Source organism: Talpa occidentalis, unplaced genomic scaffold (genome assembly GCF_014898055.3).
Source record: "Talpa occidentalis isolate TD23 unplaced genomic scaffold, MPIMG_talOcc4v2.1 talOcc4.5, whole genome shotgun sequence".
Taxonomy (NCBI): Eukaryota; Metazoa; Chordata; class Mammalia; order Eulipotyphla; family Talpidae; genus Talpa; species Talpa occidentalis.
In genome coordinates, this window is record NW_023604861.1 from 94,604,635 (window position 1) to 94,619,465 (window position 14,831).

The following is a 14,831-nucleotide window of genomic DNA, read 5'->3' on the forward strand; positions in this document are numbered from 1 at the left end:
ACATGTGCAGTATGGTCACACAGAACACTATGTGGTTATAAATGAGCTGGGGAGCTTCAGAGACTTTAGGTTTCCTCATCTGCTCTGTTTGTATCACCATGTTCTTACTGGATAATTATGTTTCATAGATTGTGTGGACTGGATACTAACAACCGTGTTTGTGTCTCAGGGACTTTCTTTTCTTTTCTTTTTAAAAAGATTTATTTGTTTATACAAGCACTGGGTACAGTCAGAAGCGTGGGAGGGTGAGAGAATTCACCAGAGCCAGAGTGGGGAACAGAACAGGCAGACTGACGAAATACACTGCTGAGGGGAGCAGTGGGCCCAGCAGGAGAGGTCTACGCAATTGGGACCCTCGTCAGCAGCCGGGGATCGAACCAGCACTGTAGAGGCTGTGGGCAGCTTCGCAGCCCAGCGCTCAACCGCTGCGCCACCAGGGGAGGCCCTTAGGGACTTTCTTAAGAACTTTATATTAGGGCCTCCCCTCGTGGCGCAGCGGTTGGGCGCTGGGCTGCGAAGCTGGCCGCAGCCTCTGCAGCACCAGTTCCTTACCCAGATGCCAGCAAGGGTCCCACATGGCGCGCAGACCTCTCCTGCCAGGCCCACTGCTCCCCTCAGCAGTGTATTTCGTCAGTCTGCCTGTTCTGTTCCCCGCTCTGGCTCTGGTGAATTCTCTCACCCTCCCGCGCTTCTGACTGTACCCAGTGCTTGTATAAATAAATAAATCTTAAAAAAAAAACAACTTTATATTACTAAACTCATTTAGTTCTCACAACCCCTCCAAAATAAGATGCCATTAATCAATTGTGCTATTAGAATACAATTTACTTCTATATCATAAGTCCCATAATACACTATTTTACTTTAAATAGTAATTTTTAAAAGCATTTTTTAAAAAAAGATTTATTTATTTATGCATACAAGAGCTGGGTACAGGACAGAGATGTGGGGGGGTGAGAGGATTCACCAGAGACAGAGTGGCGAACAGAACAGGCAGATTGACCAAAGTACACTGCTGAGGGGAGCAGCAGGCAAGCCAGGAGAGGTCTGCTACACCATGTGGGTTGCTCCCTGGTACGGGATCAAACTTGTGCTTCAGAGGTTGCGGACAGCACCACAGGTTGTGTCTCAACCCTTGCGCCACCAGGAAGGCTCCTTAAAGGCATTTTTAAAGCGAGAAAAATTATATTTACTTACATTATTATCATTTCCAATTTCTAACTTATTTCTTTGGGTAGATCCAAGTTTATATCTTGGATATTTTATTATTTTTTTAAAGATTTATTTATGCATTCAAAAGCTGGGGTACAGGCCATAGATGCAGGGGTGAGAGGATTCACCAGAAACAGAGTGAGGAACAGAACAGGCAGATTGACTGAAATACACTGCTAAGGGGAGCAGTGGGTGAGTCAGGAGAGGTCTGCTGCGCCATGTGGGTTGCTCCCTGGCCGGCCAGGGATGGAACTCATGCTGCAGAGGCTACGGATTGCTTCATAGTGCGGTGCTTAACCCCTTGCGCCACCAGAGAGGCCCATATCTTGGATATTTTATAATATAGATCAACTGGCAACAAATTCTCTTGTATTTTGTGGAAGAGTATCTTTACTTTGGCTTTTAATGCTATTTACATTGGCTACAGACAGAACATGATTTTTCTTTCATCATATTAAAGATGATTTGGTTTGCATTGTTTCTGATAAGGTTTTAGTTATTCTTACTGCTTTCTACATTTAATGTCTTTTTCTCAGACTGTTCTTTTTTTAACTTACAGAAATTTATGATGTATCTTGGTATGGTGTTCTCTGTGCTGATCCTGTTTGAAATCCATTGAGTTCATTGGACCTGTGAGTTTAGTTTTCATCTGATTTGGAGATCTTTAAGCTATTATTTCATCTTATCCTTTTCTGATTCCTTTCCAACTGCGACTCAAATCACACTTTATACCATTTGATATTGTTCCACCAGTCATTAAAATTATACATATTACATTATATTGTATTTTTCTCTACATACTACAGTTTGTATAGTCTGTATTATTATCATTATTTTTAATTTCACTGATCTTGTTTTCTATAATGCCTAATCTGGGCTTCACTTAAGTCTATTAAGTGAAGTTTTCATTTCATTTCAGATCTTTCATCTCCAGGACATCCATTTTGTTCTTTTCTAAACCTTCTATTTCTTTCATTATGTTCATGTTTTCCTTTATATATCTTATTCCAATCACTCAGCATACCTGAACCCTGATCTGTCTCTTCCACTCAATGAGACCAGCAGGCTCTGCTTGGAATCCCCTTCTATGTACTATGATCCACAAAGTATCTCTAGGAAAAAAATCTGGGCCATACTAAGGTGCTCTCCCTTTTTCCACCTTATCTCAGTGATAAATGTCCTACACTGCCTATTGTCCAATGTTTGAAAACAGATGTTTCATAAATTTTCTCCAGTGTTTATTTATTTATTTTGAGATAAAAGCACAAGTGCAAGTCTGTGCTTTTAATTAAAACTAAATAAATTATTAAAACTAAATTTTACGTTAAATCACTATGTGCTTTTAGCATATGCTACAGAAGGTCAGAGAAAAGAGCAGCACTGACAGAAAAAAACTTTGTTTACATTAAAAATGTTTCTTAACACTTGAGTCTAATAAAACACTTGAGTCTAATAAATACTCTACCATGGTTGGGTATGGAATTTCCCCTCTAATTCCTTTTTTAAAGGGAGTAATATTTGGATATCTTTATAATGTTAATTTTTCTCCAGTCATAAAAGTGTTAAAAATCATAAGCTTTTTAACGTTACCATCTCTGCAAGACACCTGAATTTTAAGTGGTATTCAACAATCAACTTTACTTAGAAATATATTTTCCTCAATTTACAGCCATGTTAAGATAAACAACTAGAGTAAGTTAAAATCTAATTGCATTTCTTACACACAATTTAATTTGAATTCCCTAAAATACTCTTTAGCACTTATACAATGAGTTCATTGTGTCTTGTTTTTCTTTACAGTGATTAGGTGGCAAAATAATTAAAGCAATGATAATTTTATAATAAATTATGTCTTACAATATGTAGTTGTTTATTTTTATGAATACCAAATGCAGCTAGAGGGTGAGGGACAGAAGATGTAAAGTGATAATTTACCTCTTATTTGCTTGTCGACAACTCTCATTTCCTTTCTTATCTTCAATGACCATTCATTGACCTGGGGAAAAATTTAGAAAAGGAATTAGAAGAGAAGCTAACACTTCTGTATTACAGAATTTTATGTTAATTCTACATTTAATCCATCCAGTTCAAACACACAATTAGGCCACTTTCAAAGAAAAAAGCTATTTTTATTGTTCATCTTTTTATTCACAGTACATATAGGTCCAAACTATTCAAAGATTGTTATCTGAAGTGATACTAAAAAACACTTTATACAAGACCTCAGAGAGAGTTCTATAATCCTGCAGATACACAAAGATTTTCCAAGAGGTTACATGGGCAAAGCTTTTAAGAGCATCAGATTTTCAACTTTCACACATCATTATTCAAAAACAGTTTTGCCTGTCTCATAAAAATTTGCCATTTCCTTGTCCTTTTCAACAATAATGCTTTCTCATTTTTCAAAAGAAAAACACTCCTCTTTACCATGAGAGCCAAAAATCTGTGAAGCACTAAACAGAGCTAACTGGACATACTGCTATAGGTATTAAGTGATCTCTATCAAATTCTTATGCAATCATCTTCCAATGCCTTAGTATCATAAAAACTGAAAGGTAATCTGAGTTATCAGCTGATAAATTGTTAAAACTAAATTTTACATTAAATCACTATGTGCTTTTTGGCATAAGCCACAGAAGGTCAGAGAACAGAGCAACATTGACATAAAAAAAATTTCGTTTACATTAAAAATGTTTAATACTTGAGTCTAATAAAACATAAAATAGGGTTTTTTTCCCTGATTGTGGCACCTCATGGTGAGGAACTGTTGTCTACACACACAGTGATGTCCAAGGGCCCTTTGCAGTCAGTGCAAGTCTCTGGATGCAAGAAGATGGCCACAACCTTGGCTCACGATACAAGGGGTGATAACCTCATGTGAACAAGCAATTCCTGGAGATGATCCAGCTACGCAGATTACAACAGAAACTATTGGAACCTGTCCTGCTTCTGGGCACAGAGCAATTGGCTAGCATGGAACTCCATGTCCATGTGAAGGGTGGTGTTCAAGAGTTCCACACTTACATAATCTGCTCTCCTTTTAAAGTATTGGCGGCCCATTAGCAGAAATATGTGGATCAAGCTTCCAAGGACTGCTCAAAGACATCCTCGGTATGTGCTAAACCTGATAGCTGTTGCCAGCTTTTGCAAATCTGTTAAGTTTGGAGATCTTGGTGCCTGCACTTGATACCACCAATCCTACCTAAAGACCATCGTAAGGATCAGGATTTATCTCTATAATAAAAAATGGTTGTGGGATTGAAGGTTAAAAAAAATAAGATGGGAATAGAACTGATGGTGAACCCTTTAGTATTCACCCATGGACAGATGAACTGAATGGCATAAAAAAAATCCATACTGACAAGATGTATTTCCAATAAATTTCACTTTTACAAAGTTAACAAAAAGCATTATTTTATTTTTTAAAGATTTATTTATTTATACAAGCACTGGGTACAGTCAGAAGCGCGGGAGGGTGAGAGAATTCACCAGAGCCAGAGAGGGGAACAGAACAGGCAGAGTGATGAAATACACTGCTGAGGGGAGCAGCAGGCGCGGGAGGAGAGGTCTGTTGTACCATGTGGGACCCTCACCAGTGGCCAGGGATCGAACCGGCACTGCAGAGGCTGCGGGCAGCTTCGCAGCCCAGTGCTCAACTGCTGCACCACCAGGGGAGGCCCCCAAAAGCATTATTTAATAAAATCTGTAAAACATTTACTATACAATTGTAATTTAACTCCACCCAGAAGAAATACCCAAGCACTTAAAGCTGCACGATTATACTAGACAAAATTTTAATGTTAGTGAATTTTTAACAGCGAAATTCATACTATCAACCATTTTAAAGTATACATTCAGTGGCATTTAGTGCCTTCACAGTGTTATGCAATCACTATCTCTAGTTTCAAAAGTTTTCAACATGTCAGAACACATTACATACACTTTAAATAATCTCACCCTATTACCCTCTTTTCACCTGTTCCCTGGGGAAATCTGCTTATTTTGGATATTTCATATAAAATGATTCATACATTATGTGGCCTTTTGTGTTTGGCTTCTTTCATTTAGCATAATGTTTTGAGTTCCAGGTTATAATAACATGTATCAGTACTTCAGTCCTTTTTATGGCAGATCTGTGCATTTATGTACCACTATTTGTTCATCCATTCACCCACTGAAGGACATAGATATTTTCCATCTTTTGATTACTGTCAATAGTGCTGCTATGAACATGCGTGTACAAGTATTTGTTTGCAAATCTATTTTTCAAATTTTGGGGGTATATACTTATGGGTGGAATTGCTGGGTGTAGTGGCAGGAAGGGCCAGAGCAGGATCTCTACGATTCAAGCAGATGGGGTAAGGAAAGGAGTCCTGGAGCCATCGGCGGTGGCTTTTGCAGGGTTTTATTGGGATTTTACCAGGTACACGGCAGGCAGGGGCATTCTCTCTGGGCTCTCTGGCGTTCTCTCGTGGCCTCTGCTTCTCTGCTCTCTTCTGGTAGTTCTCTTTCGCTCTCTTGTTCTGCTGTTCCACTCTCTCTCTTCTTCTTCTGGTTCTGGTCTTCTGGCATCCCCGCTGCCCTTGTAAGCCCAGTTTTAGCCCAGGTGAATCCCATTTACATATGCTGACACCCTACTCCAGGTGCCCGCCATTAGTCATGCATTCAGGACCACAGGGTTCCATCATCATTCCTAATGATGGGAGGGCAGAAAAGCCTAATACTTTACTTACCCTGCACTGGGTCATATGGTAATTGTATACTTGTCTTTTCAAAAGAGTTTCATCATTTGACATTCTCAGTAGCAGTGAACAAGGGTTCATACGTCTCCACATTCTTTCCCAAACTTATCTTCTACCTTTTTTTTTTTAACCACAGCCAATCTGCAGTTTCGACTTACATTTCCTTAATGACCAATTAAATTGAATATCTTTTCATGTGTTTGCTAACCGTTTGCATATCTCCTTTGGAGAAATGTATATTCATATATTCTACTCATTTTTAAATTCACTTTTTTTTGTTGCGTTATATAAGTTCTTTATATATTCTGCCAGACTCTTATCAGATACATGATTTACAAACATTTTCTTATTCTGTAGGCTATCTTTTCACTTTCTTGAGAACATTCCTTGATGTACTAAAGCTTTTAACGCTGATGAAACACAATTTACCTATTTTTTTTTCTTTTGTTGTTTATACTATCGGTGTCAAAGCTCAGATTATCAGATAGGGAGTCATGAAAATTTACCCCTTTTTTTCTTAAGAGCTTTATGGGTTTAGGTCAAAGACCTTCATTCAGGTCTTTGATCCACTTTGAATTAAATTTTGCATACGGCGTGAGGTTGGACTTTGCTATTTTTCATATGGATTTGTGCAGAATAATTCTTCAAAGAAACTGTCCTTCCCCTATTGAATGAGAAGCATTTATAAATGAGAAACTAAATGTAAACAAATAGCACAGTATAAAGAAAAATTTGTAGATATGTTGTGAAAACAATGAGGAATTTAGTTTCGCCCCTAAAATATATTCTCTATTCAAATTCTTTCATAGAAAGTCTACTGCAGAGCAAGCAAATTAGGGAGAGGAAACTAGAGAGAAATAGTAAGCCAAATGGCAAACAAAATGACTATTCCCGTCCTTCCCTAAAATTAATTCTGGGTAGGCTGAAGATTTAATTACAAAATGCAAAAACAGTGGTACTATAATAAATAGAGTATAGGAGAATATCTTTACGATTTCATATTAGCAAAGGATTTCTTAAACAAGAGACAAAAATCAATAACCATAAAGGAAAAGACTGGTATTTTAATTTATACTGAAGTTAAGAATTTGTATTTGTAAGGGCAGGAATGGCCACAGGGCAGGATCTCTATGACCCGAGCAGACTGGAGAAGTCCTAGAGCCCTCGGTGGCTTTTGCAGGCTCTTATTGGGATTTTACTGGGTACACAGCAGGCAGGGGTGTTGGGGGCAGGGAGGCTGGCAGGCCTCCCAGCCCCCAGCAAGTCTTCACTCTATCTGGGCTCTCTGGCGTTTTCTCGTGTTCTCTCTGCTCTACTATTCTTTCTGCTTCTCTGGGCTTCTGCTTCTCTGCTTCTGCTCTGCTTCTGCTGGTGTCCCCACGACGCTGCCCTTAAAAGTCCAGTCTTAGGCCCAGGTGAATCCCATCTACATATGCCCAGACCCTATTCCAGGTGCCCACCATCAGCATGCATTCAGGACCACAGGGTTCTGTCCTCGATCCTAATGGCAGGAGGGCAGAAAAGCCTGATACTTTTTACCTTACCCTACAGTATTCAATATAAAAATACCATTTAAAAGAAAAAAGTCACAAACTTGGGAAAGACATTTGTAACCACATAAATGATAATATGTAAAAGCACTTATAAAGACTTGGTATCCAGAACAAATGTATTATAAAGATTTTCTATGAGTCAATGCCTTTTTTTTTTTTTCTTTTACTGAATTCTGACCACTGTGTATGAAAATACACAGGGTAATTTAAGCCTCTGGACAACATTATCTTCTTCCAGAGACTTACATTTATTTTGCAAACATCTAGCAACAGCACTGGCAACTACTTAATGAAGATTAATGAATCAAACTGGGGGAGAGATTATTTGAAAATGGACTTCAGTCTTTGTGGAGGGTGGTTTATTTCCAGGTCACTGTTACTGATAAAAGGTCTATCTTTTCAGAATCCCCAACCAAAAGTCCAGGGAATTTACCTGAGTCCTTATCTTTGGTGTGCTCTCTCAACCTTTTATCATAGGCTCTATTAAAAGCTTTACTGAAATTCTCAGTTTCTATCTGCATTATAAATTAGAGGATCCCTGAAGGGGGGAAATTATCCCAAATGATTGTGCTTGTTTAACTGATCTTCCTCTTCTGTGAGATCTTGATTTTGCAATTCTTTACTGCCTTGGTAGCTTTCAGGGCTTTCAATTAGTTAACTTTTGGTCTAACTCTTCTAATTACTTTCAATAGGAGGGCTGGTTCTTAGTTCTGTCCACTTAAAAGGCATAGATACAAGAATACTATCATAGCACCATAAGCAACTAAATTTTGATTTCTAAATACAATTCCCACTAAAAGAAATGGCTAATTATGGAAGAGGAACAGTGCGGAGTAACCTCTGAGCCAGTGGGTGGCGCTCACAGGCAACTCAATGACAGGTGGAGTTTTCCAGATGTCCTGAGAGGAGGAATAGTGGGAAATGGACAGAGTTGGGACTTTTGGCAGTTAAAAAACACGGGGGCCTTCGACAGAATACTGGCTTTGGCAGTTAAACTACTGGCACCGAGGCAGTTAAACCAGTGGTGAGGAGTTGTGTCTGTGGAGAAGCCCCACGCAGCTGTGACATGCAGCTTCAGTTTGAACCCAGTCTGGGGTAGGACAGAAGGCATCTGGCCACATGCCAAACAATTATTTTTCTCTCTCTTACACATTCCCTACCTAAAAAAATCCTGTTACTGTTATTGTCCCCATATGTCTGCATTTTGAGTCATGTTCTACACTCATTAAGTGCACAGGTGAGGAGCCACCAACTGGGTCACCACAGATCCCCTGGGTTTGTCCTGTTTCATTTCCAGGTCTCACTCAGGCTGAGATATATAAGCTACAGACAGAATGTTTTCATCCCCCCACCAAATTCCCATGTTGAAACCTCCTCCCCAGTGTGATGCTATTTGGGGGAATGATTAGGTCATGAGACAGAATCCTCATGAATAGCGAGAGAGCCCTTACTGAAAAATAAGACCCTAGAGTTTGATTCCCCCTTTCCACCATGGGAGGACACAGCAAAAAGATGGCTGCCCATAAACTAGAAATTGGCTCCTCATCAGACCCTGGATCTGTGGGTACCTTGATTTTGAACTTCCCAGACTCCAGAACCATGAGAAATGAATTTGTTGTATGTATTCTACCCAGCCCATGGCATTTTGTTATAGCAGCCCAAACAGACTAAGGTATATGTGAAAAGTAACTTCCCCTCCCATTTCTGATTCTCAGCTCTCCTCTCCCTCAAGGCAATCCTTATAAACTAGGATTTTGTCTATCCTTCAGAAGTTAAAACAAACTGGAAATTAGTCAAATTAACAAAAATTTACCTATTCTGGTCACTATTGGATGGAAAGGTAAAAAATGGTTAATCATGCTATATTTCAAATGTGTGAGCATTTTTCTCACCCCATCTTTACTCATCAACCAAATACCAGACAGGTGACTTATGCTTAATAAGGGAGTTCAAGACAACATGCCCGGTGGGTGACAATGAAACACATGATCCTTGATATCAATAAGTTTACAACTGTTGGCACAGCAGACGTCTCCTGTCTCGCCCACTGCTCCCCTCAACAGTGTATTTGTCTGTCTGCCTGTTCTGTTCCCCACTCTGTCTCTGGTGTATCCTCTCATACCTCGCACCTCTGGCCTATACCCTAATTCTTATATGCATAAATAATTTTTTTTTAAAAAAGTAAGTTTACAATTGTGTGGAGGAGACAAAATAAAAAATAAAAATATTCTTCCAGGATAACCCTTTAATACCTTTCCTGATCTCCTGAATCCTTTCCCTCCAATATCACCAGGCTTTCAAAACTGTTATTTTCCTAAATTCCCTCAATTTCAGTTCATGATATCACCACTTAGGAGGATGATAGGTTAGATTACGGGTGAAGGTAACAGAAATCTAAGAATCATCTTTGCACGCCCATCCCACATCCAATAGGTCAGCAAATTCTGACTAGATATCCTAAATATTTCTAAAAAGCTCATCATATCTTCTCTAGCCCCATTTCCAGTCTTAGTTAAGACCTACATCATCTCTCATCTTGGCTTTAACTGGCCTCATACCTAACTCTGTTCCCTCCAATTCTTACTCCCCCAAGTATTCTGAAATCTCTCCAGGTTTAAAAGGCACGACACACAAGCCTTCACTAAGATGTCCTTCCTCTCCAATGTTGGATCTCCACTGTCAGCACTCCTCTTCATTCCACTCAGATATAACAGTGTTTCCTTTTTCAACCACTCTGAACTTTTTTCTAGTTCCTCCAACCTATAGTCCAGACTTGCACACCTCCCACATGCACTTACTTTGCTTGGAATGGCTCTTCTTTCTAATCCTATATTAATGCATCAACATAGCTAATGCCTTTTGTGATAAAACAAAGACACCTCCCTGTCAGGTCATCTTTCCCACCACTGTGGCATCACTGATCTTGTACACAGGTTATTTCTCTAATTTACCCACAGTAAGTATTTATTTATAAATAAGCCAGTTTCTCAGTAAACTTTGTATCCTTTGAAATTCTGACCCAATGCCTTATTTTTCTGTAAACCCAATGTCCAACCTAATGCACACTAAAATAAATGTTAGCTATATAAACTATGTGAATAAAGCTTTCTCTTTGTCTGCATCTCCCCTTATCATTTTCTTCTCTTTTCTGATAGCACCTCACAGGCAAGAGTCATGACTCAGTCTAAGGATCTAGGTTATGTAATTTAAGAATACTGATTCCACTGAAGCTGACTAGCCAAAGGCTAAAGTCCCCACATACGGACAGCTCAATTTTCCAGTAGAACCTCAAGTCCAAGAGAATTTTTCCAGAAGAATCTCACATCTTCTTGAGCACCACTCCAAGATACAAGTTTCTAAATGAATTACAGGGCTCCTCTCATCCTCAACAGCCCCAATCAGATTAGTGTCTGTGATGCCTGGGATGAGACTTAATGCTTTAGACTATATAGCTAAAGTTTCCCTGGAACATACCTTGAAACATTAATCATTTTAGGATTACTGGATTTTAAGCCTTGTTCTTGTTCTTTTTCTTTTTTTTTTTTTTTTTTTAAAGATTTATTTTATTTATTTATACAAGCACTGGGTACAGTCAGAAGCGCGGGAGGGTGAGAGAATTCACCAGAGCCAGAGCGGGGAGCAGAGCAGGCAGAAGGACCGAAGTACACTGCTGAGGGGAGCAGCGGGCGGCAGGAGAGGTCTGCGCGCCATGTGGGACCCTCCTCCGGTGGCCGGGGAGCAGCCGGGGATCGAACCGGCGCTGCAGAGGCAGCGGGCAGCTTCGCAACCCAGCGCTCAACCGCTGCGCCACCGGGGAGGCCCTCTTTTTCTAATAGTCGTTCATTTCATTACTCAACATTTTTATCGCACCTACTCCATGCTACGTACTATACTGGAGCACTGGGACCACCATAATGGAGCTTAATGGTCTGTTACCTTGGCCTACATGACAACAAGGCTGACCCTTGCTCCCTGTTTACCCTGTGCCACATGCCCTCATCTTCCAGCCCCCAACAGAAAATGTACCACACAACTGAGAATGCAGCATTTAGTCAATTCCCTCCTTCTTTTTCTAACTCTTCTCTGTGTCAACAATATCTAATTTGTTTTTCAATTTCCTTTACTAATCTGCTTTTATGAAGTTGAATATTTAATTTCTCTCTTCTTCCTAAATGTCAAAACTAACTGTACTTTTTTTTCTAGTCATATATGGCACCCAATACGTTATCTGTGTGTCAGCAGCTCTAAAATAAATAAATAAATAAATTTCCCATCTCTGCTTTATTGGCACTCTCTGGAATTAAAATTCAATGCTACTTGCTATAAGTGACAAAACACTTTCCTTAGTTGTAAATCACAAGGTAGAGTCTTGGAAGTAGCTGAATCTAGAGCAAACACTTTTCTGACAAACTGGAACAAGATATAATCGGAACTGAAAGGGTAGCATGGAGTAGTTGAGCAGAGTGATACATATATACTGGAGATCAGTTTAAACAAGTTTTCTCTGAATCTTATCTCATTTTATGAATGGCAGGGTAAGGGCAAACACTGAAGGTTAATCATCTCTCCTAACATCAAAAATACCCTTCTTTGGTAAGAAGCCTCTTAGACTACACACACATCACAAAATGTGTATTTACATAATGCTCTAGAATTTGCAAAGTAATGTCACAAATTTAACCTCATTTAAGTTCCACAATTTTAAATTTACCAGGGAGTAAAGTCAAGTAAATTGCCTGAGTTAAGTAGCTACTCTTCTAGAACCTATGGCTTAACAATAAAAAAAAATTATTTAACATTACATATGATGTGTCAGGAACTGCATTAATGCATGCGATTGGTTTTAAACTATGCTTACTGGAGCGAAACACCAAAAAACCACTTAATAAACGATTTTAGATTTTTTTCCCCCATTATAGATGTCTGTACTGGGTTTTGTAGAGCAATGCTTCTCAAACTTTACTGTGCATACTAATCACTGGGGATCGTGTGAGAATTCAAATTCTGCCTCAACAGATCCTGGGGTGGGCCAACAGTTCTAACAAGCTCCCAGGCGTAGCTGATGCAGTTGGTTTGCACTTGGGTAGCAAGGCTGCGGAGCACATAAAAAACAGCCTTAAACGACATGACCAGCTACAGCCTGACATCCATTAATGTCCTCGTCAATGACTCCGAAGTGATACCACTGTCATTCCTACCTGACAAGAAAGACTAAAGCACGGAGAAAGCAACTTTCCCTAGTTTACAGAGCAGAGAGATACAGGGGAACAGGGCTCCGACTCAAGCTGGCTGACTCTGGCAGGGCTCGCTTAACCGCGCCCCGCGCTCCCGGTGGTGTCGGTTAACAGACAGCTCTGGAACGCCGAGCCCGGTCCAGGGCGGCCGTCACAGCGTGCTTCCGAGCCGAGGCCCCGCTCTAATCAGTGTATCTGGGGACCTCACGGCGCCGCACCGCAAAGCAGAGCAAGCGGCGCCTCCCTCTCCACACGGAGGGGCGGGGCGGGGCGGGGCGGGGCGGGGCGGGGCGGGGCGGGGCGGGGCGGCGGGGCCTGGCGCGACCCTCCCCACCCAGCGCCGGGCCGCGGCGGGGGTCGGTCGCCGGCCGTGGGGGCGGGGCCTGCGCCGGGGAAAGGTTCCGGGCGGGACGTACCAACGCGCGTGAGCCGAGGGGTGCCGGGGCCGAGGGCCGAGAGGCTGCCTCCGCGCCAGTGGCGAGGGTGAGGAGCTCTTAACCCAAACCTCAGCTTTCCCGTGGGGCGCCGAGGCCCCAGGGAGCTCTCTCCCCGCAGCCCCGTCAGGAAAGGCTCTCCCTGCGGCCCCTCGGCCGAGTGGGAGGCACCGGAAATGGGGGCCGGGCAGAGCCCGGCCGGCCGCGGGGGGAAGTGTCCGGCGGCTTGCCAGCGCCGCTCCGGCCCACGCAGACCCAGCCGCTCCTGTATCGCCGCCGCAGCGCTTACCATCTCTTTGGGCGGCTTCTCCTGGGTTTTCCCAAACAGCCCCATGGCGAACTGAACTCGTCTTGCCCCTTCCGGCTTTCCGTTCCCTGCGCCTAGGCAGGTCACGGGCAGCCGCCTGGGCGGGGCCGACGAGAGAACAAGGCCAGGCGCCCGGAGAAGGGAGCGGCCGCGGCGACTGTGTTGCGCATGCGCGGAGTGCGTGCGCAGAAGGGCGTCGGGCGGGCTTCTGCTCTGCTTTGACGCCGCGCGCACGTTGTGGGTGTCGGTTTGCGGACCTGGGCTTTAAGTGAGGTCTGTCTTTTCGTTATAGAAGTGATTCCTGTGGAAGATTTTTGCTTGGTGATTTTACAGCTGCTTCTGATACTTCACCTAAACGTTGTTGACTGGGAAGTGTGTGTTTCTGTTATAGGGCAGCCCCGATACAAAACGGGGTGCCTGACTGTGGGGCCTCACCCGCGCTCAAAAGGACTTATCAATGCTCCACTGCAGGCACACACGAAAGGTTAATAAAAGGTTTATTTACAAGGGAAGGGGAAATGAGGAAATGTACAACTCAGGGAGAAAAGTGGGAGACCAAGTGTTAAATGCGTCCTACCCGATCCGCTGATCTGGAATCCCAAATGGCACTGAGAGCTGGAGGCCAGCCCCTCTAGGGCCCACGTGTTTGGTTTTTATACCCAACCTGGCTGCCCAACTCCACCCTCAGGTCCCAGCCACCTTCCCTTTGGGGGTGATGGGATTTGTCTTTCCCAATGTCTTGATGGCTTTGGTCTGGAGTGGGGGTGGAGTCCACAAAGCCTGCATGGAATTAGCTCAGGACATCCTTTCCCCCTAACATTTCCACCAAAGGTAGACTATCCACCACTTTCCCAACAATTTCACTCTGTGATATGTGAGCGCCTCATATGGGAGAGTAACCCCTTCCTCTAGACCTATTCCTCCCCTCTTGTTATCGCATGTCATGCCAAATCCCAGTAATTGTAACTTTTCAGTATGTTTGAACTCCAGCTCTCCTTTTCATCCCAAGTATCATAGCTTTTTATTAAAGGCCATTACTACTTTTGATAGAGATGAGTCCCAGAGAGAGAGGGAGAAAGGGAGAGAGAAATACGAATGGATATACCCATTGTGATAGATCCCCACAATGGAATGTTACTTAGCAATAAAAGAGAACTATTGATACATGCAACAACACGAATGAGTCTCAGACCAATTATGCTGAGTGGAAGCCTGGAAAAAAACAGAATACATACTTTACGATTCCATTTGTATAGCATTCTAAAAATGCAAAGTAATCTACCTTCATGCATCAGTGGTTGCTAGGTGACAGGGATGGGGTCAGAAAGAGGCAAGAATGTGGGATTAAA

At 42.1% G+C, this 14,831-nt stretch overlaps 1 protein-coding gene across 3 annotated transcripts in view; it reads right to left on the bottom strand.

Annotated features, from left to right (window-relative positions):
- LOC119259147 (E3 ubiquitin-protein ligase RNF103) overlaps positions 1-14,831 on the bottom strand; it is a 72,807-nt gene that overhangs the window by 27,692 nt on the left and 30,284 nt on the right. The window contains exons 1-2 of one of the 3 annotated variants that reach the window (XM_054701813.1): positions 7,941-8,270; positions 3,148-3,208 (exon numbers count right to left, since the gene is read on the bottom strand). In XM_054701813.1, coding sequence (XP_054557788.1) covers positions 3,148-3,175 — 28 coding nt within the window. In that variant the 5' untranslated portion in view covers positions 3,176-3,208; positions 7,941-8,270. Of the gene's footprint in view, positions 1-3,147; positions 3,209-7,940; positions 8,271-13,464; positions 13,644-14,831 lie in introns of those variants that run through there. The other 2 variants (XM_037527780.2, XM_037527783.2) reach the window with 2 other exon arrangements.